At 35.0% G+C, this 23,446-nt stretch overlaps 1 protein-coding gene across 1 annotated transcript in view; it reads right to left on the bottom strand.

Annotated features, from left to right (window-relative positions):
- The window catches only part of LOC132721542 (DNA repair protein RAD50-like), a 115,490-nt gene that overhangs the window by 79,428 nt on the left and 12,616 nt on the right, over positions 1-23,446 (bottom strand). The window contains exons 5-11 of the mRNA XM_060705863.1: positions 21,287-21,391; positions 19,829-19,902; positions 17,203-17,308; positions 16,288-16,356; positions 12,911-13,000; positions 10,784-10,844; positions 6,373-6,450 (exon numbers count right to left, since the gene is read on the bottom strand). Of these exons, the coding sequence (XP_060561846.1) occupies positions 6,373-6,450; positions 10,784-10,844; positions 12,911-13,000; positions 16,288-16,356; positions 17,203-17,308; positions 19,829-19,902; positions 21,287-21,391 (583 nt within the window). The remainder of the gene's footprint in view (positions 1-6,372; positions 6,451-10,783; positions 10,845-12,910; positions 13,001-16,287; positions 16,357-17,202; positions 17,309-19,828; positions 19,903-21,286; positions 21,392-23,446) is intronic.

Below are 23,446 nucleotides of genomic sequence, written 5' to 3'. Positions count from 1 at the left end.
TGGTGAACACAGGTCCAATGTCTAAAAATAAATCTTCTAAAATGTACGGCATACCAAGAACAACGTTGATTGACAAGTTGTCTGGACGAACGGCGGAGGGGGTGGTACGTCCGGGCTCATCGACTGTCCTCACTTCAGCGGAGGAAGACGTCCTTGTACAATACTGGCATCAATTGAGGTTAAGGTCATTATGGATATTGACGGCCACCAGATTCCTTTTAAGAATAACAAACCAGGAAAAGACTGGTTCAATGCATTCAAGAGGCGACACCCAGAGTTACGTGAACGCCAGGCAATGACTCTTGGTCATCAGAGAGCAATCGTTAACAAGGCCATGATTGATGGGTGGTTCGCAGGATTATTCGATTATCTGGCAAAAGAAATACCCGATCATGAGGTTCTTAAGAATGACCTGCGTCGCATTTTCAATGCGGACGAGAGTGGATTCCCTCTCTGATTCAAAACGGGAAAGGTTCTTGCCGAAAAAGGTGCTTGTCACGTATATAATGTAACAACCAGCAACAAAACACGACTCATGGTCATGGTTTGTTTTAACGCTTTTGGCGACTATGTTCCACCATTGATTGTATTTCCAGGCGAACGGCTGCGAGACACTGCTATTCATCAGTTTCCAGAAGCTATTTATGGCAACAGCGCGAATGGTTGGATGGACACAGACTTATTATTTGCATTCCTGCAGCACTTTTCTGCTTTCATTGATGCTAAGTGTATCAATAAACCAGTTCTCTAGTTTGTGGACGGACATTCCACGCACATATCTCGTGCTGCAGCAACATTCTGCACTAACAGCGGGATATTATATTGTCTTTTGCCAAACGTGACACATATTTTGCAACCATGCAATGTCTGTTTCTTCTCACCCATGAAATCGTCGTGGAAAAAGCAGGTTAAACTTTGGCAACTTGACCACATAAGAGAAGCGCTTACGAAAAAGAATTTCCCGGGAGTGTTCAAATCCGCGAGGGACTCTGTCACCACTTTTGACAATGCTGCCCATGGTTTACGACGTTCCGGATTATTTCCGTTGAATCCAAACGGCATAGATATTTCTAAATTAGAGCCGTCAAAGGTAGCTAATCCTTCCTGCACTGCTGGCGGAGATGCTGCAACAGTTTCTGCTACAACCACTGTAACATGTACCACAAGTGAAACTTGCACAGCTGCCTCTTCTGCAAATGGCTCAACTACGAATAATTGTAAAACTGTGTTCATTAATAGTTTATCTTCTGTTCACTTACCAAATACGATTTCTTGTAGGCAAACTTTTGTTTCGCCAGCCTTTCAGTGTCTAACTGTTCCAGAGCCAAAGCAAAAGAAAGTTGTAAATCGATTTTCAGAAAAATTACCTAAGGCTATTTCTGGATCTGCGGCACTGAAAATGTTCGAGGAAATAGAGGCTAAAAAGGCTGCTGAATTGGTTGAAAAGTTAAAAAGAAAAGAAGAAAAAGAAAAGAAAAAACTAGAAAAGGAGAAAATGAAAGAAGAAAAAAGATTTCAAAGAGAAGAAGCCGGAAAAAGATTTAAACAAAAACAGAAATGTTCAAGAAGAGACAGTAGTAGTTCATCAGAGAGTGATACAGTGCGAGTACAGTTTATGGATTCTGATGACGCCTTTGACTAATCTAAACTCTGCCCCTGATGTAAAGCACCAGAGAGCGTTGATGATGATGATGAATGGGTAAAGTGCCTAAAATGCCCACGACAGTGGCACATGCTTTGTACCGGGGATGCCATGTGTCTTGAAATTCCAGCAAATCAGCTTGCAAACTATCCTTTCTATTGCGAGTACTGTATTTAAAGGGAAAATTATGACGAAATAAAGTAATGTCACTTACTTGTTCTCACAGATTGTTACAAGTAATGAAATAAACTAATGTTATCATCATTTTTCAGGTTTAACATATTTTTTTCTAAAATTTACTTCACCTGTTGACAAATGCCTTCAATAGTTGGTAACTGTCTCACATAGTCTTTGTACTGTTAGAACGTTATTGCATTTAATAAACAAAGTTAGTATACAAACATATGATTTTGTTTTACAGTAAAGGCAAACTGAATCATCTAAAATAAACTTGGGGTCTAAACGGGAAATTCAGTTTATTTATTATCAAATGATGCTCAACCTGTCGATGATACCCGACATTGCTATATTGTCCAGATTGAAAGATGGAAAAGTTCATTTCAGATATTTAGTGAGAAAAGGTTCAATGTAGGGGTGTCAAGGTTAGAAAAAATGCTAACCATTTAAATGGCGAAGTAATAACCATGTTAAACGTTTAACCGACCATACTAATAAAATTCTTAGATTATCAACTTTAACTTTGATTCTTTATGACAAGATATGACATTTTGTTAATATTTTGTTGTACTCAAAAAGATTACAATACATATCCGAATATAGAGTAACTATTTTCCTCTAGGGTCGTACCGTTTTCGATCAGATCGGAAAAAAAACATTGTTAAGTACAATACATTGTTACGTACAACTAAAATACAAACAATTGTCATATCTTGTCATAAAAAACTAAGAAAATATTTAGAATAAATTAAAAACTTTTCTGCCCCTTGGTCAAATACTAACCTCGGTTACCGGTTACTGAATTTTCTAACCGGTTTTTAGCTAAAAACCAACTGTACCCGTTGAATCAGATAAACGCGACACCCTTAGTTTAATCATAAGTATACTTGTTTTCACTACAAAAATGCTGCAGTAAGACAGCTAACATTGGAGTCAGTAGTAATGCAATGAATGTACCATCCATCCATCCACCCATCTATCTTCCATTAATGTCAAACACCTCACGGGACATAGACATGACATTAGACTTCAATGAACAGCAATGGGATACAAGGGATTCCAGGAACTAGTCCCTAGCTCTTACTGAAAAGACCCCTTGGTTCTTTTACATGCCCAGTGTATAGCACTGATACATGCAAGGATTACATGGATTTCTTACCATTACACCTATAGGTAGGTGGGAAACACTGAAAAAGTCTCTGAAAAATCCCAAGGGTGTTACCCAGGATCGAACCCGGGACCTGATGAGTGAAAGTCAGTCGTCTAACCAACGAAGCTACCACCTTATCTTCTTTAATTAAAGGTGCATTAACAAATTGTTCAAGAAACAAGAGCTGTCACAGGAGACAGCGAAGCTCGACTAATACTAGAACTACGAGAGTCGGATGTGTCGCCTTGTGAACAATATAGTTTAGGAGAAATGGCCAGGACAAAAATGAAATAAGAAAACTAACAAAGGGCAATAGCTCAAAAAATAGTAAGTGCAGAGCAGCAGTTTCTATGCACTGCACTTCTTATCAATAAGATCTATCATTCTATGAAGTTTCAAGTCCATATCTTTTATAATTTATGAGAAATGACCTGGACAAAAGTTAAATATGAAAATATATAAAGGGAAATAACTCAAAAAATAAGAAATGCAGAGTACTGGTTCTTGTACACTGTACTTTTTCTTAATGAGATCTATCATCCTATGAAGTTTCATGTCTATAGCTTTCATACTTGAGGTGAAATGACCTGGACAAAAATAAAGTAAGAAAATTAACAAAGGGCAATAACTCAAAAAATAAGAAATGCAGAGTACCGGTTCTTGTGCACTGCACTTCTTCTTGATGAGATCTATCATCCTATGAAGTTTCAAGTCCATAGCTTTTATACTTTTGGAGAAATGGCCTGGACAAAAATAAAGTATGTTAATTAACAAAGGGCAATAACTCAAAAAATAAGAAATGCAGAGTACCTGTTTTTGTGCACTGCACTTCTTCTTAATGAGATCTATCATCGTATGAAGTTTCAAGTACATAGCTGTTATACATTAGGAGAAATGGCCCGGACAAAAATAAAGTATGAAAATTAACAAAGGGCAATAACTCAAAAATCAGGAAGTGCAGAGTACCTATTTTTGTGCACTGCACTTCTTTTTGATAAGATCTATCATCATATGAAGTTTCAAGTCCATAGCTGTTATACATAAGAGAGAAATGGCCCGGACAAAATTAGAGAATGAAAATTTACAAAGGGCAATAAATAATGAAAGAAGCATGGATACCAAGTTTGAAGTCAATCTGACTTAAAGTGACTGAGTTATGCTCTGGACAAGCTTTAGGGAACGCCAACACCGCCGACAAAAGTAATCCCTATATGTCGCCTTTTCAAGGCGACACAAAAAGAAGCATGCATACCAAGTTTGAAGTCAATCCGACTTAAAGTGACTGAGTTATGCTCTGGACAAGCTTAAGGGGACGCCGACACCGCCGACGCCAAAAGTAATCCCTATATGTCGCCTTTTCAAGGCCACACAAAAATACTGGACGCAGTAAGGAGGACAAAACTATGAAAGAAAAATCAATTATGTATAATTATGTATTAAGTTATAGAAAAAAATAACATTTGATAACATTAATTCCAAGATCAAGGGGAATAATTCTAGAAATATTCACGCTAGAGTTATGAACCTTGTCACACAACATGTGTGTTATGATAGAAATATATATTTGAAGTTTGAAGGAGATACCTTAAAAAGTAAAGAAGTTATAATATTTCTTAAAGAAAATCCTAAGTTCAAAGAGAGATAAATCTGTTAATATTGCTTCAAGACGTATGAACATTGTCACATAAAATGTAATTGATGATAAGGAATAAGTATTTGAAGTTTGAGGTAGATACCTTTAAAACTAAAAAAGTTATAGTAAAAAATAGCATTTTTCTAGTAAAAAAATCTAAGTTTATGGGGAGATAATTCTTGCAATATTGGTGCTAGAGTTATGAACCTTGTCACATAAGATGTGGATGATGATAAGGTACATATATTTGAAGTATGAAGTATGATCCCTTTAAAAATGAAAAAGTAACAGTAAAAAAAAGTATTTTTTCAGGAAAATTCTAAGTTCAAGGGGAAATAAATCTGAAAATATTAGTGCTAGAGTTATGAACCTTGTCACATAAGATTGGGATGATGATAAGGTACATATATTTGAAGTATGAGGTTGATCCCTTAAGAAATAAAGAAGTTACAGTAAAAAATAGTATTTTTAGGGGACGCCGACACCGCTGACGCCAAAAGTAATCCCTATATGTTGCCTTTTCAAGGCGACACAAAAATACTGGACGCAGTAAGGAGGACAAAACAATGAAAGAAAAATCAATTATGTATAATTATGTATTAAGTTATAGAAAAAAATAACATTTGATAACATTAATTCCAAGATCAAGGGGAATAATTCTAGAAATATTCACGCTAGAGTTATGAACCTTGTCACACAACATGTGTGTTATGATAGAAATATATATTTGAAGTTTGAAGTAGATACCTTAAAAAGTAAAGAAGTTATAATATTTCTTAAAGAAAATCCTAAGTGCAAAGAGAGATAAATCTGTTAATATTGCTTCAAGACTTATGAACATTGTCACATAAAATGTAAATGATGATAAGGAATAAGTATTTGAAATTGAGGTAGATACCTTTAAAACTAAAAAAGTTATAGTAAAAAATAGCATTTTCTAGTAAAAAAATCTAAGTTTATGGGGAGATAATTCTTGCAATATTGGTGCTAGAGTTATGAACCTTGTCACATAAGATGTGGATGATGATAAGGTACATATATTTGAAGTATGAAGTATGATCCCTTTAGAAATTAAAAAGTAACAGTAAAAAATAGTATTTTTTCAGGAAAATTCTAAGTTCAAGGGGAAATAAATCTGAAAATATTAGTGCTAGAGTTATGAAACTTGTCACATAAGATTGGGATGATGATAAGGTACATATATTTCAAGTATGAGGTTGATCCCTTAAGAAATAAAGAAGTTACAGTAAAAAATAGTATTTTTTCAGGAAAATTCTAAGTTAAAGGGGAGATAAATCTGAAAATATTGGTGCTAGAGTTATGAACCTTAACACATAAGATGGGGATGATGATAAGGAACACATGTTTGAAGTATGAGGTTGATCCCTTTAGAAATGAAGAAGTTACAGTAAAAAATAGTATTTTTTAAGGAAAAATCTAAGTTCAAGGGGAGATAAATCTGGAAATATTGGTGCTAGAGTTATGAACCTTGTCACATAAGATGTGGTTGATGATAAGGAACATATATTTGAAGCTTGAAGTTGATATCTTAAGAAATGACAAAGTTATAGTGAAAAATATTTTACTGCACCAAAACTTTAATCTGAAATCTTGAAGCGGAAGCCGACGTCGACTCTGGGGGCGAGTAGGACAGCTCTTCATATACTTTGTATAGTCAAGCTAAAAATGATTTGATACTCTTTACAATATTCAAATATTTAATTTCTTACACATTATTTAAAACCATGCTGGACTTGTGTAATAATTTACCTTGGAATTTATTTTCTATCTGGTTCTGTAGTTCCCCCACTTGTTTCTCAATCTGTTTTTTCTCAATGCCATACTGTGCTGTAATTTAACACATATATTGAAGCATATGTAACAGCAAACAAGAGGGCCATGATGGCCCTTGATCGCTCCCCTGACCCATCAACTGCATCCAAGCAATGTCTTAGACAAGCATCCTGGCCAAGTTTGAAGACAATTGAGTAAAAAATGTGACCTCTATTGTGTTAAAAAGGTTTTCAATATTTGGGCAATGTGACCTAATTTTTGACTGGAGACGACCCATATTCAAACTTGACCTAGAAATCATCAAAACAACTTTCCTAACAAATTTCCTGAATATTTGAACCAAAACTGCAGCCAGTAGAGTGTTAACAAGCTTTTTCTATTTTTAGCTCCTGTGACCTAGTTTTTGACCGGAGATAACCCATCTTCGAACTTGACCTAGAAATTATCAAAACAATCTTCCTGACTAATTTTTAGAATATTTGGATCAAAACTGCAGTCACTAGAGTTTTAACAAACTTTTTCTATTTTTAGCTCCTGTGACCTAGTTTTTGACCGGAGATGACCCATCTTCAAAATTGACCTAGAAATCATCAAAACAACCTTCCTGACAAATTTCCAAAATATCTTGATAAAAACTGCAGCCACTAGAGTGTTAACAAGCTTTTTTCTATTTTTAGCTCCTGTGACCTAGTTTTTGACCGGAGATGACCCATCTTAAAACTTGACCTAGAAATCATCAAAACAACCTTCCCAACAAATTTCAAGAATAATTGGACTAAATTGCAGCCACTAGAGTGTTAACAAGCTTTTCTATTTTTAGCTTCTGTGACCTAGTTTTTGACTGGAAATAACCCAGCTTCAAACTTGACCTAGAAATCATCAAAACAACCTGCCTGACATATTTCTGGAATATTTGGATTAAAACTTCTGCCACTAGAGTGTTAACAAGCTTTTTCTTTTTTTTTACTTGTGTGACCTAGTTTTTGACCGGAGATAACCCATCTTCGAACTTGACCTAGAAATCATTAAAACAACCTTACTGACAAATTTCCAGAATATTTGGATCAAAACTGCAGCACCTAGAGTGTTAACAAGCTTTTTCTATTGTTAGCTCCTGTGACCTAGTTTTTGACCGGAGATGACCCCGGAGATGACCCATCTTCAAACTTGACCTAGAAATCATCAAAACAACCTTCCTGACAAATTTCCAGAATATTTGGATCAAAACTGCAGCCACTAGAGTGTTAACAAGCTTTTTCTATTTTCAGCTCCTGTGACCTAGTTTTTGTCAGGAAGATTGTTTTAATGATTTCTAGGTCAAGTTCGAAGATGGGTTATCTCCGGTCAAAAACTAGGTCACAGGAGCTAAAAATAGAAAAAGCTTGTTAACACTCTAGTGGCTGAAGTTTTGCTCCAAATATTCCAGAAATTTGTCAGGAAGGTTGTTTAGATGATTTTTAGGTCAAGTTCAAAGATGGGTCAGACCCCAGGGCTTTTATTTGAACAAACTTTGTAGACACTCATTAGAAGATGTTTCATGCTTAATATCTAAACTCTAGCTATTTGGGTTTTTTCAAAGAAGACTTTTAAGTTTTTTCTATATGCATATAGGGAAAATCAAAGACCCCCTGGGGCGGGGCTATTTTGACCCAAGGGCTTTTATTTGAACAAATTTGGAAGACACTCACTAGAAGATATTTCATGCTTAATATCTAAACTCTAGCTATTTGGTTTTTTTCAAAAAAGATTTTTTAAGTTTTTACTATATGCATATAGGGAAAATCAATGACCCCCTGGGGCGGGGCCAATTTTGACCCCAGGGCTTTTATTTTAACAAACTTGGTAGACACTCATTAGAAGATGTTTCATGCTAAATATTTTAGCTCTAGCTCTTTGGGTTCTCTAAAAGAAGATTTTTTTAAGGTTTTACTATATGCATATAGGGAAAATCAAAGACCCCCTGGGGCGGGGCCAATTTTGACCCCTGGGATTTTATTTGAACAAACTTGGTAGACACTCATTAGAACATGTTTCATGCCAAATATCTTAGCTCTAGCTCTTGGGGTTTTTTAAGAGAAGATATTTAAAGTTTTTTCTTTAGGTTTCCATGGCAACCAGAGTTCTGCATGGAATTAAATTCTTTGAACAATTTTTAAAGGTGACCACCAAAGGATCATTCCTGTGAAGTTTGGATGAAATTGGCTTAGTGGTTTATGAGGAGATGTCATTAAAAGTAAAAATAAATGGACGGACGGTGGACGGACGGACGAAAAGCAATCACACAAAAAACTTTGTGACAGGTGAGCTAAAAAACTGCAGCCACTAGGGTGTTAACAAGCTTTTTCTATTTTTAGCTCCTGTGACCTAGTTTTTGACTGGAGATGACCCATCTTTCAACTTAACCTAGAAATCATCAAAACAACCTTCCCGACAAATTTCAAGAATAATTGGATCAAAACTGCAGCCACTAGATTGTTAACAAGCTTTTTCTATTTTTAGCTTCTGTGACCTAGTTCTTGACCGGAGATAACCCATCTTCGAACTTGATCTAAAAATTATCAAAACAAGTTTCCTGACAAATTTCTGGAATATTTGGATCAAAACTGCAGCTACTAGAGTGTTAAAAAACTTTTTCTATTTTTAGCTCCAGTGACCTAGTTTTTGACCGGAGATGACCCATCGTCGACCTTGACCTAGAAATCATCAAAATAACCTTCCTGACAAATTTATGGAATATTTGGCTCAAAACTTCAGCCACTAGAGTATTAACAACTTCGAACTTGACATAGAAATTATCAAAACAATCTTCCTAGTGTTAACAAACTTTTTCTATTTTGAGCTTCTGTGACCTAGTTTATGACTGGAGGTGACCCATCTTTGAACTTGACCTAGAAATCATCAAAACAACCTTCCTGACAAATTTCTGGAATATTTGGATCAAAACTTCAGCCACTAGAGTGTTAACAAGCTTTTTCTATTTTTAGCTCCTGTGACCTAGTTTTTGACCGGAGATAACCCATCTTCGAACATGACCTAGAAATCATTTAAACAACCTTCCTGACAAATTTCTGGAATATTTGGATCAAAACTTCAGCCACTAGAGTGTTAACAAGCTTTTTCTATTTTTAGCTCCTGTGGCCTAGTTTTTGACCAGAGATAACCCATCTTCGAACTTGACCTAGAAATCATTAAAACAATCTTCCTGACAAATTTCCAGAATATTTGGATCAAAACTGCAGCCACTTCAGTGTTAACAAACTTTTCCTTTTTTTAGCTCCTGTGACCTAGTTTTTGACTGGAGATGACCCATTGTCGAACTTGACCTAGAAATCATCAAAATAACCTTCCTGACAAATTTCTGGAATATTTGGATCAAAACTTCAGCCACTAGAGTGTTAACAAGCCTTATCTATTTTTAGCTCCTGTGACCTAGTTTTTGACCGGAGATAACCCATCTTCGAACTTGACATAGAAATTATCAAAACAATCTTCCTAGTGTTAACAAACTTTTTCTATTTTGAGCTTCTGTGACCTAGTTTTTGACTGGAGGTGACCCATCTTCAAACTTGACCTAGAAATCATCAAAACAACCTTCCTGACAAATTTCTGGAATATTTGGATCAAAACTTCAGCCACTAGAGTGTTAACAAGCTTTTTCTATTTTAAGCTCCTGTGACCTAATTTTTGACCGGAGATAACCTTTCTTCGAACTTGACCTAGAAATCATTAAAACAACCTTCCTGACAAATTTCCAGAATATTTGGATCAAAACTGCAGCCACTTCAGTGTTAACAAATTTTTTCTATTTTTAGCTCCTGTGACCTAGTTTTTTACCGGAGATGACCCATCTTTGAACTTGACATAGAAATCATCTAAACAACCTTCCTGACAAATTTCTGGGATATTTGGATCAAAACTGCAGCCACTAGAGTGTTAACAAGCTTTTTCTATTTTTAGCTCCTGCGACCTAGTTTTTGACTCGAGATAACCCATCTTCAAACTCGATCTGTATTTCATTGAGACAAACATTCTGAGAAAGTTGACAATGATCCAATCAAAACTGTGACTGCTAGACTGTTAACAACCCAAATGTTGACGACGAACTACACACGACGCACGACGACGGACATAGCCCCATCACTATACCTCACCTTGACCACTTGGTGGTCAGGTGAGCTAAAAAACTAAGTATGTAACAATATATTGTTCAACTCTTTACTGTTATTGTTGGTGATGGCTCGATTCACATTACAGCCTGTTTTCAGACTGTAACTGTTGGAATACAGACTAATTTGAACAGTTCACATTTTTATTGTTGGACCAGGGTTCAGTTTTTATTTCATATGACTTAATAGAAAGTAAACTATAATAATTGTTCAATACTAACTGATCTCCTTCTGGATTCCAAGTATTTCGGCATACTGTTCATCTATTTTTTTCATCTTATCCTATAATATATTTTAATGAATAAATCTAATATAATATTTATCAAGTTTTATAAATTGTATGCAATTTCATACATATTTATAGCATACATGTATGTCTAATTCTGGAACATAATATAATGGGACAAGCAATAAGTGATTAGCACCATGTTATGTTTTTGTTTAGTTAGGCATATGCTCCTCCATTTGTTTTCCTAATCATTGTGAAAAGGTACTTTTTTCTGTAGTAAACAGTTTAAATACAAGCAATTATCATAGTATTGCAAGGAATCCATAAGTCCCCTACCGGTTAGAACCCCAGCAATACACTGAAGGGCCATTGGCCATTCACTAATGTTTCAATTTTTCTCTATTTCAAGTAAATTTGTTGGAAAAGTTCTTTAAAAGTGATCACAGGAAACAGTTTTTATGAACAGACAGACAGACAGACTGAAGGACACTCTAAAGTTAATATTTAAAACATCTCTGTTACCAAAATATAACATTTTTAAAAGCAAAATTCTTAAAGAGGAGATAACTCTTGAAATAAAGATGCAATTTCATAAAAATGTTCAGCTCTTTTTTACTAATCACAAATATGATTATATTTGCCATGTTTTAAGCCTATTTGTTGCCATGGCAACCAATTTTTTCAAAATAGGAAGAAAAGATAAAGACATGCATAATCTCCAGACTGCCATCTACCCATATGTCAAGGTTCATAAAAATATTTCAAGTACTTTTTGAGTTATCACTGGATTACGTTTATTTGTGTAAAATTTGCCATATTTTCAGTCTATTTTCAACATAGGAAGAAAAGAAAAACACGTGCATAATCTCCAGACTGCCATCTATCCATATTTCATAAAAATATTTCCAGTACTTTTTGCGTTATCACTGGATTCAGTTTATGTGTAAAATTTGCCATATTTTCAGTCTATTTGTTGCCATAGCCACCAGAATTTTCAACATAGGAAGAAAAGAATAAGTCGTGCATAATCTCCATACTGCCATCTATCCATATATCAAGTTTCATAAAAATATGTTCAGTACTTTTTGTGTTATCGCGGGATCCAGTTTTGTGGACGGACTGACGGACGTAGTCACAAAATGGTACTTATGTGACTTTTCCTTTGATCTTTTTGGCCATTTTTAGTCACACAAGGCTTAAAAAAAGACACACAAGTAAAAACGGAATGAATAGGATCAAAGAAATTTTACTGTTACCCATGATTGTTCTCCAAGTCACACAAATACCTCTGGGTTCATATGGACTGACAGACAGATGGACAGATTGACGGAGGGTAAACCTAAAGTCCCCTCCGGTAAACCGGTAAGGGACTAATAAGAAATATAAGCCAACTTGCATAATATTTCAACAGTCATTTAGTATTTAAATGATATATTCATATGGTATTTTCATGGTATTCAAATGGCATTCATATGATTTTGTTTTTCTTTTTACAATAACAACATAAACCCTATGCTTATCTAACAGCTGTCAATAGGACCTAGGATAGTAAGCCAACTTCTCTAATCAGTAGCTGCTTATCTCATTATTTTATGTACCAGGTTAAGTTTTGGCCTCAAATTTCCTGGTATTAATGTACACAAAATTTTGAAAAATTTACAGTTCTAAATTAGGGTCATGGGAAATATACATGTTCCATGTTTTTAAATCTTGCCTTTTATTTCAAAGCAGAGAATCACTGCTTCATGGCTAACCTTTCAAGAAACTTGGTTTAAACATATTTATTTCATTTCCATTGCAAAACAAGTTCTTGCAACTTATATTAATCACTTTCAAGTCCGCTTCCTGGAACCAACAGTATTGGTGTCATATGAAGAAACATGGCAGTACCCAATTAAGGCTCGAACCCATGATCCCTGAGTTGAGAGGCAGACACCTTAACCACTTGGCCACAGCTCCCCATTAAATAACTCACATACTTCTAGATGAATGGCCGATAATGGTTACAAGTGGTGTCTATAAAGAATGGTGACAATAAAAAGCACTGTAAAAAGGCCACTATACCTGAGAGCGATATATATCAAGTAAAAATATTATGTATACATGTAAAAAGTCTTACCTTCCTGGGTTTCAGCTGACTGTTTACTTCGTTCACTGATTTTTTGGAAACCTTTAGTTTATCTTCTTGTTCTGCTAAATCACACTCAAGCTATCAAATAATTAGTCTTTAATTAGTCAGTATCCGAAGAAACAAATTCCTAAATAGCATGTTCTTGCATATGAATATTTATGTTTAAAATTTCAAAGATATTCCATTGCATAATAAAATGTTTCTTTTGAAGTAAACAACAAAAACTTTACAGAACATTATAAGCTATCTATAAAATTCTTTCCATAAAAATGAAAGGACATTTTTTAAAGTAAGAAACCCTAACTATTTGGGTATTGGCAGCAAAAGGACTTGACTGACAGCGACCAGTAAAGAGCCAGGAAAACTGCACTTACGTTAGGTCTGACTATACTCAAAACTGCTGGCTGTATAATTTCAAACTTTTGAAACCAAACTCCCTCCAACTGATAATGAACAGTTCAAATTCAAAGCAGGACATGTCTAAAGTAACAAGCAATTATCATAGTATTGCAAGCAATCCATAAGTCCCCTACCGGTTAGAACCCCAGCAACATTCTGATGGGCCATTGGCCATTCAATTTTACCAGTGAATGAATGACATGAATGAACTTAAATCTTTTTAGTTCTAAGTTTGTCTATATCACAGTAATGTGTTAAGTTTCCCTGCCTAGTAAGGAAATTATGTTTATACAACCTTGTCATATTATTACGATGTGGGATTTTAAAGTAAATCATAGGAATGAAGAAGTTGGAGTGAAAAATACCAATTTCTCGAAAAAAATCTAAGTTCAAGGGGGACATAATTCTGGAAATAGTCTTGCTAGAGTATTTAACCTTCTCAAAAGTGATAATAAGAAACATATATATGAAGTTTGAAGTAGATACATTAGGAAATAAAGAAGGTATTTAAAAAAGACAACATTTTTTTTTCATAAAAATTCTAAGTTCAAGGGAGGTAATACTGATAATTTTTGTGCTAGAGTTGTAAACCTTGTCACTTATGATGTGGTTGATGACAAGAAACTTACATTTAAATATTGATGTAAACACCTTAAGAAATAAAGAGCTTATAGTGAAAAAGCTGAAAAAATTAAATCAGAAATCTTGAAATTCAGGCTATTTGTTGCTATAGCAACCAGAATTTTCAACATAGGAAGAAAAGAAAAAGATGTGCATAATCTCCAGACTGCCATCTACCCATATTTCAAGATTCATAAAAATATTTTCAATACTTTTTGAGTTATCACTGGATCCAGTTTGTGTGTTAAATTTGCCATATTTTCAGACTATTTGTTGCCATAGCAACCAGAATGTTCAACATAGGAAGAAAAACAAAAGACGTGCATAATCTCCATACTGCCATCTATCCATATATCAAGTTTCATAAAAATATTTTCAGTACTTTTTGCTTTATCGCGGGATCCAGTTTTGTGGACGGACGGACGGACAGACAGACGGACGGACGGACAGACAGACGGATGGACAGACGGAGGGTAAACCTAAAGTCCCCTCCGGTTAAACTGGTAGGGGACTAAAAATTCATTGAGGGAATGGTTAAAAAATATATCATTTCTTTCCACAGTACATGTATATTGTACATAAAATATGAAGACAATGCAGAATACAAATAGATAAAAAAATTTCATGTTATTTCCATGCTTGTTCCAGTGACATCATCACATGCCACTTGTCTACTTTCTGAAATGCCCACAATTATAGGTAAACAAGAATTTGTAACAGAGTTACCAACGTCTCCCGCCTAGGGGAACTTTTATATGAAGCATAAACTTGTGCAATGTCAAAAGATTGAGGTATGATTTTCAGGGCTTTCAGTCTAAGATTATGATCAATGCTATATCTGCAAATGCAACAATAAATCTATTAATGAAATAAAATGAAACGAGTAATTTAAAAATCTATCATGTTAAGCTTTGACCTCTAAGTGTGACCTTGACCATGAAGGTAGGGGTGCATGACATATCGTCTTATTATTGTTACTATTTGTGCCAAGTATTTTCAAAATCCCTTGAACCATGAAGAAGTTATAGGTCGGACATAAAATATACCCTATAACAGACTATGTTAATCTTTCTTATCATTGTGATTATTTGTGCCAAGTATTTTCAAAATCCCTTGATCTATGAAGAAGTTATGGACGGGACACAAAATACACCATATAACAGACTCTGTTAACCTTTGACCTCTAAGTGTGACCTTGACCTTGGAGGTAGGGATGCAGGTGTTGTACTTGACATATCATCTTATTTTTGTGACTATTTGTGCCTAGTTATTTCAAAATCCCGAAGAAGTTCTAGATCGGACACAAAATATACCCTAAAACAGACTATGTTACTTTTTGACCTCTAAGTGTGACCTTGAACTTGGAGGTTGGGATGCAGGTGTTGCGCATGACACATTGTCTTATTGTAGTGACTATTTGTGGCAAGTATTTACAAAATCCTTTGATCTATGAAAAAGTTATGGACCGGACACAAAATATACCCTGTAATAGACTATGTTAATCTTTGACCTCCAAGTGTGACCTTGACCTTGGAGGTAGATGACCGGTTGTTGCCCATGACACATCGTCTCATTATTGTGAACAATTGTGGCAAGTATTTACAAAATTCCTTCATAGATAAGGAAGTTATGGACTGGACACGACATATACCCTCAAATAGGCAATGTTGACCTTGAATGAGCAAGTGCGACCTTGAACCTGGAGGTAGGGGTCTGGTTGTTGCACATGACACATCGTCTTATTATAACATACATTTGTGCCAAGTTATTTCAGATTCCTTTGATAAATGACAAAGTTATGGACCAGATACAAATTTTACCCTGTAATAGACTATGTTAATCTTTGACCTCCAAGTGTGACCTTGACCTTGGAGGTAGATGACCGGTTGTTGCCCATGACACATCGTCTCATTATTGTGAACAATTGTGGCAAGTATTTACAAAATCCCTTTAAATATAAGGAAGTTATGGACCGGACCTGACATATACCCTCAAATAGGCAATGACCTTGAATGAGCAAGTGTGACCTTGACCCTGGAGGTAGGGGTCTGGTTGTTGCGCATGAAACATTGCCTTATTATAACAAACATTTGTGCCAAGTTATTTCAGATTCCTTTGATAGATGACAAAGTTATGGACCGGACATGAAAGTGTGACGGACTGACGGAGCCTATTTCTATATCCCCCTTTTCTTCGAAAAGGCGGGGGACAATAAAGCATATGGTGATTTTTTTCCTTCTTGAAATGTGTCAAGCAAATGGACCTTTCATAATTGAAAATAATGACATAATCACCCTCCCCCACCCCACTCCACTAAAAATCTAAAAAAGAAATTGCTGGTATACCTGGTGAGCCTTTTCTTTATGTTGTATCAAATACTGAATATCACTTCTGTACATCTTTATCTTATCATCCTAGAAATAACAAAAATAACTTGTTGAAAAAAAAAAAAATGTTTCCATTCGACACAGACAACCCTCAAATTCCAACATTTTGTCAGACTATGAATGGACACAGAGAAGAATGGATAAGGGCAAATCTATATGCAACCCCCCTATCACATCCCCTGTGACAAGTAAACCTTTTTTAAAACTACAATATTTTTTTTCCAAGTGAAATATACTAGAGTAAAATGTACAATATATTTTTACAAGCAGTAACAAACAAATGAACACATTAGTTAAGTAACTATACCATACCCTATTAAATACATTGGTGACAGTAACAATTATAACAAGAAGCCTCAGGCAGACAACATGCCTGACTTTTCTGTGTTTGATAGTAAAACAATGACCAACCAGGGATCTTCCTTTTAACATACATTCAGTCAAAATACATCTTAGATCTTATGATTCTTGGAAAAAGAGCTTCAGGTTTGATCAAGAATAATGTGTGAAGTTTCAAGTAAATATCTGCAGTGATTGTAGATTTTCATATTCCATGCACAATTTTAATTAGGCATTTTTCAAGATAATAATGGGCAATAATAATTCAATCAAACTTCATGTCAGAGTTATTGTTCTTGGACAGAGACCTTCAATTATGATTCCAAAGATCATGTGTGACCTTAAATACAATCAATGAGATATGAAACTGTATGCAAAACGTCCTGGTGTTTTACCAAAGACAGGGTAGGTAAACAGCCTCACTATTATTTGAATAATCAAGCTAAAAATGACAGTTTCAAATAAAAATAAGAGCAAAACTTCAAACCAATTCTATAGTGAGAAATATTATATCAATGTAGTCATTAAAAGTACCTGATCTTTCTTAGTTTTCTTAATGCTGTCTAGAGCTTTCACATATCTTGTTGAAGCAAATATTGCATCAAACTTTTCCTTCAACTGCTTGCCTTCACTTAATGGCCTATAGAATAATAAATCTAGTTTTTAGATGTATGTAGAATTAATAATTCATATCAATTTTAAAAAATGTGTTGTATACTTTTTAACAATATTCAAAAACTATGATTATGTACATTCTAGCACAGAAGTGGATGGGCATATTTTTGGAATAGTATTCTATATAGGTGTTAATGTGTACAATACATTTTGTATTATATTATTTTTGCCTGGGTGTACATCACTCAGTGATATTGGCATTCTTGCAACTCCTGGCCTTATTGTCAGACACAACAGATTTATAATCCAGGTAGGCCTACCAACCAACTAAACTCTATTCAAAGTCACACATAGTAGAATTTCTTAAAGTTTATAAAGTTATATCTCTGCTGCCTTTTTGTTTTGAATTTTGAAAATAGATAATTCAAAAATACAAGTATGAAAAAATATGTACATATATTTCCTATATGGCACATACACAAAATCATTGACAAAGGTAAAACAAGGGTGCCATAGTCACAAAATACGCCCGTTTACGAAAGCTTTAGATTGAGATGGGGGCATTATGGATAAGTGTTATCTAGCAAGCATGTTTTTATCCTTGGCACTGTGTTGTTAAATGAACCTTGACTTGGTTCATGTGCAGGGCACTCATCTCATGGTGGTGAACAATTCTATAAAGTAACATTAAAATTCCTCCATGCATGTAGAAAATATGCTCCGGACAACATCTGGATATTTAATCATCTCCAGTGACCTTGACCTTGCAAATATTAACCTAAATTAAATGTGTCACACCTGTAGTCATGATAGTTACCATTTGTGCTACAATCCATCAATAAATGATGACTAAATGGTCCCTATACACATCTTCAAATTTTTATCTGAACTTTGACCTCTATGTGTAACCTTGACTTTGGTCGAAGGGATCTGAATTTTGCGTGCAACACTCAGCCTCACAATGGTGAACATTTGTGCCAAGTTTTATTGAAATCCCCCTATGAATCGTTTTTCAATGAGCTCTAAGTGTGACCTTGACCTTTGACCTGGAGACCTGGATCATGCATGGAGCAATACATATCATGGTGGTGAACATTTCCATAAAATATTATAAAAATTCTTCCATACATGTAGGAGATATGCTCCAAACAACATCTGGATATTTCACCATCTTTAGTGACCTTGACCTTGCATATATTGACCTAAAGTACATGTGTCATAGCTGTAGTCATGATAATGACCATTTGTGTTACATTCCCTCAATAAATGATGATTAAATCGTCCCTATACACATCTTCATATTTTTATCTAAACTTTGACCTCTATGTGTGGCCTTGACCTTGGCTGCAGGAACCTGAATTTTGTGCCTGACACTCCGCCTCACAATGGTGAACATTTGTGCCAAGTTATATTGAAATCCCTCTATGCATGTGGAAGTTTTGCTCCGGACAAGCATTTTTCAATGAGCTCTAAGTGTGACCTTGACCTTTTACCTAGAGACCTGGTTCATGTGCGTGACATGGCTTCTCATAATGGTGAACATTTCTATGAAATTTCATTAAAATCCCTCCATGCGTGTAGGAGATATGCTCCGGACAAAATCTGGATATTTCATCATCTTTAGTGACCTTGACCTTGTATATATTGACCTAAATTATATGTATCACAGCCATAGTCTTGATAATGACCATTTGTGTTACAATCCCTCAATAAATGATGACTAAATGGTCCATATACACATCTTCATATTTATATCTGAACTTTGACCTCTATGTGTGACCTTGACCTTGGCCGCAAGGACCTGAATCTTGCGCGCGACACTCCGCCTCACAATGGTGAACATTTGTGCCAAGTAATATTGAAATCCCTCTATGCATGTGGAAGTTTTGCTCCGGACAAGCATTTTTCAATGAGCTCTTAGTGTGACCTTGACCTTTGTCCTAGAGACCTGGTTCATGTGCGCGACACTGCTCCTCATAGTGGTGAACATTTCTATGAAGTTTCATTAAAATCCCTCCATACATGTAGGAGATATGCTCCGGACAAAATTGGACGCCGCCAGCACGCCCGACCGACCGCCCGCCCGCCCGACCGACCGCCCGCCCGCCAGGGGCGTTCCCATAATACGTCCCGTTTTTCAAACGGGCGTAATAAAAAAACAAATAAACTTAAAATTCTATGTTACAACTCTTAACAATGAACCATAAGATTCTGGAAATGACATAACTTTACTCTTTTTAAATTTTGTTAAAAAAAAAAAAGAAATGAAAAAAATATCAGATAAAGCTTTATTCCCTTTACCATTGCACAGATTTTAATAAATATGTGGTTTGGCTATTTTCCATGTGCAGGAAAAAGCAATAATAAAGTTCTCCTACAAATAATTATTTATTCAGTAGGTTAAAAAAACTACCAACTCTGAAGAATATTTTAGTGTAAATCTTACAATCCAATGTTCTTTTTGTTGAAAAATAAACCCCAAACAAACAACTAGGTGTAATACATACAATTACAATATCCCATGCATTAATTTTGTGACACCTACCAGTTAGCCTCCTCCTGGTGACAAAATATCACATTCTCTAGAACTGGCTTTGACACGCCAAGGGAGGTAATCATCTGTTTATAAATCAAATTAATACAATTATTCTTTACTATTTTGTATAATGTTAACACATGGAAAATCTCTCTGAATGCTAAAATACTGACTGGGATTTTCACCCTGATTAATCCTACATGTCAGATAAGGATCTTAAAACTCCACTGAGGTTTTTTGACATGGCGAGACTGAAAATAATTTTTCGAGATAAACGTTCCATTTGATGTTGATCAAGATCAATAACCTTTGTGCAAAATTTCAGATCATGAATCGCTCACTCCTTTTTTCTAGAATAATTATTCAAATTGTTAAATATGACCCCAAACTGCGTGGGGCCATTTCTTACATCTGGGAAATGATATATTTTTGTGGAGGACCAACTGACATTGCTCTAAAACATATATTTGTGTATTTTATCTGTGAATCTTGTAGTTTTAGAGAAGAAATTTTAAGCACTTTGTCACCTTTCAAACAAGTGATCCTAGGTTGGCGTCATTTTTTATCCATTATTTAAGGACATTAATATTTTCTATATCTAATTATATTAAAAACAAACTAGATCTATCACTAAATGTGATTTATACCCCCACAAGACTGCTTCAGAAATGAGGAAGTTACTAGTAACAGAATACCTTGCAAAAGAGCTGAAAAAGAGTTACAGTTGTGGGCAATTAAAGATAGTTGTGGTTCTGTATGTTGCATTTTCTTTCAATGTGGCTGACCATTGATGAAGTTTTTCATTAAATTCTAAACATTAGTTTTTAAGTTATGCACCTGACAAAGAAAAGTATCAAAGGTCAATAACTCTGTTATTTGTCAAATGGTGTTATTGTTTTTGTGCACTTCCTCTTTATGTGCTTGACGATTGTATGAAGTTGTATTGAATTCCAACTGGTAGTTTTTAAGTTATGCTCTGGACAAGTAAAAGTAACAAAGGGCAATAACTTTGTTATTAGTCAAGATTGAGTTATGGTTCTTGTGCATTGCACTTCCTCTCAATATGCTTGACCATTGTATGAAGTTATATTGAATTCCAACCATTAGTTTCCAAGCTATGCTCTGGACAAGGAAAATGCAACGAACGGCTGGACTGACCGACCGACCACTGAGTGACTCCTATATACCCCCAAACCCCCCCCCCCCACCCCCGAATCGATAATGACCCAAAGACAGACTGAATTTCAACAATAGTTGCATAATTTATACAACACATATAGTGTAGGAGACCACTAGAGACCAAGTGTTTTGGAATAAGATTTTGCTTAAAGAAAAGGATGGACAAAAAAACCAGATACTGGACATCATGCAATAGAAAAAGGTCATCAATAAACATATTTTTCACAGCTAAAAAACAAAATAAAAACAAACACAGACAGACATGAACAGACAAATTGAAAGTCTCACCTGTCTGTCAAGATCAGCACATTTAGGGTTCATACTCTGTTTTTCACCAGCAGCATCCAACCAAGTTATAAAATTATCCAATGTCCTCATTTCTACCTTCTTTGCCTAAAATATAAATAAATCAAACATGCATGAACCATACTGAATTATAACAACCATCTTCATTTCTACCTTCTTTAACTAAAATATAAATATATCATACATGCAATTAATTTGTTTAGAAAATGATTTCCTCTATTCATGCAATGTTTAAGAAAAATCTCTGCACTTATTTTAATTTTCCTTCTTAGCTTTTGTAAACTAGAAATGTGTCCATAGGACACCGGTGCCCCCACCCTCCACCGATTTGCCAATCTTATGTCTCTAGGTCAAATTTTTTTTTTTGGCTACATGTGCCCAAGTTGAAAACTAAAATTCTTTTATTAAGTAAAGGGCAAATACTACAAATACTGAATAAATCCACAAGAAAACCCCAAGGTGCATAAGTACACATGCTGACCAACATTCTTGCAAACCTTTAGGCCTACAGGTCAAATACTTTTAGAGTTACGTGCAACACAACTTGAAAATTGCAAATTTTTACTAAGTCAAGGGCAATAACTCTAAAAATACTAAAAATAATCTCACGAAAATACCCAGGTGCACAACTAAACATGCTGAGCAACATTCCTGTAACTTTTCATGACTCTAGGTCAAATACTTTTTAGTTATGTGCGACACAAGTTGAAAATTGGAAATTTCTACTAATTCAAGGGCAATAACTCTAAAATACTAAATATATCCAAACAAAAATACCCAAATGCACAACTAGACATGCTTATCAACATTCCTGTAAGGTTTCATGACTCTAGGTCAAATATATTTTGAGTTACGTGTGACACAAGTTGAAAATTGAAAAGTTTTACTAACTCAAGGGCAATAACTCTAAAAATACTAAATATATCCACACAAAAATACCCAAATGCACAACTAGACATGCTAATCAACATTCCTGTAAGGTATGACTCTAGGTTAAATATTTTTTGAGTTACGTGCGACACAAGTTGAAAATTTCAAATTTTTACTAATTCAAGGGCAATAATTCTAAAAGCACAAAATATATCCACATAAAAATACCCAGGTGCACAACTTCACATGCTGATGAACATTTCTGTAAGGTTTCATGACTGTAGGTCAATTACTTTTTGAGCTACATGCGACACAAAAAGAGAACGGACGGCCGGATAGAAGGACGGACGGACAAGGGTAAATCTAAACGCCCCCCTAATACTTTTCAGGTCAGCACATCGTAATGGTTATATGTTTTGCCTCCGACATCATCCATCTTTTGTTCTATTTTGCTTCACTAAAACTAATCAATATATGTGATGCAAACTAAAATCAGTGTGGCCAACCTAAAATTCCAAGAAATTCCAGGTCAGCACATCAGTACATACAATCATAATGGTTATATGTTTTGCCTCCCACATCATCCATCTTTTGTTCTATTTTGCCTGACTGAAACTAATCAATATATGATGCAAATTAAAATCAGTGTGGCCAACCTAAAATTCCAAGAAATTCCCCAAGTTTTCTTGAACTATAAATGTATTATATGAATCTTACACCGGCTGCCGGTACAGACCGGAATATCTAGCTTGAGGGTGACTGTTTACGGCGGTAACGAGAGCTAGATATTCCCGTCTGCACTGACAGCAGGTGTTTGATTTTTTTTTCTTGCATATTACAATTCAATTATTTTCAGAACAGAAACTACGAAAACTGATATTCTCAGTAGGATATGAACTTATATCTTCATTCATAATGGTTAAGTGACGTCATCCTAAGAATGCAATTCATACATAAAATGCGCGCAGCAATGATGTCATTTAAAGCATGCGACTTGTCTTACATGGAGGGTGTATGACAGGGTTTTCTAGCACCGGTGTAAAGGGTAGATAATCCTGTCTATTATGCAAGAAACAGTTTTCTCATACTTTAAAATTAAACTTACTGATCCGATCACATTACCTACATCGCAACTTATTGTAAATTCTATCTATATAGACTTATATAGTATGAAATTTATTTTAGTTCGCTAAAAAATGAGGGAGAAATTGGGAACATGTCTGATTTCAAAGGTACCAAACCAATGCTCATATATTTTGGAAAAAAAAGTAA

Source organism: Ruditapes philippinarum, unplaced genomic scaffold (assembly GCF_026571515.1).
Source record: "Ruditapes philippinarum isolate M1 unplaced genomic scaffold, ASM2657151v2 ctg455_1_1_1_1, whole genome shotgun sequence".
Classification (NCBI taxonomy): domain Eukaryota; kingdom Metazoa; phylum Mollusca; class Bivalvia; order Venerida; family Veneridae; genus Ruditapes; species Ruditapes philippinarum.
Note: the sequence above shows the minus strand (reverse complement) of the source record. Positions and strands in the feature narration are given on the sequence as shown.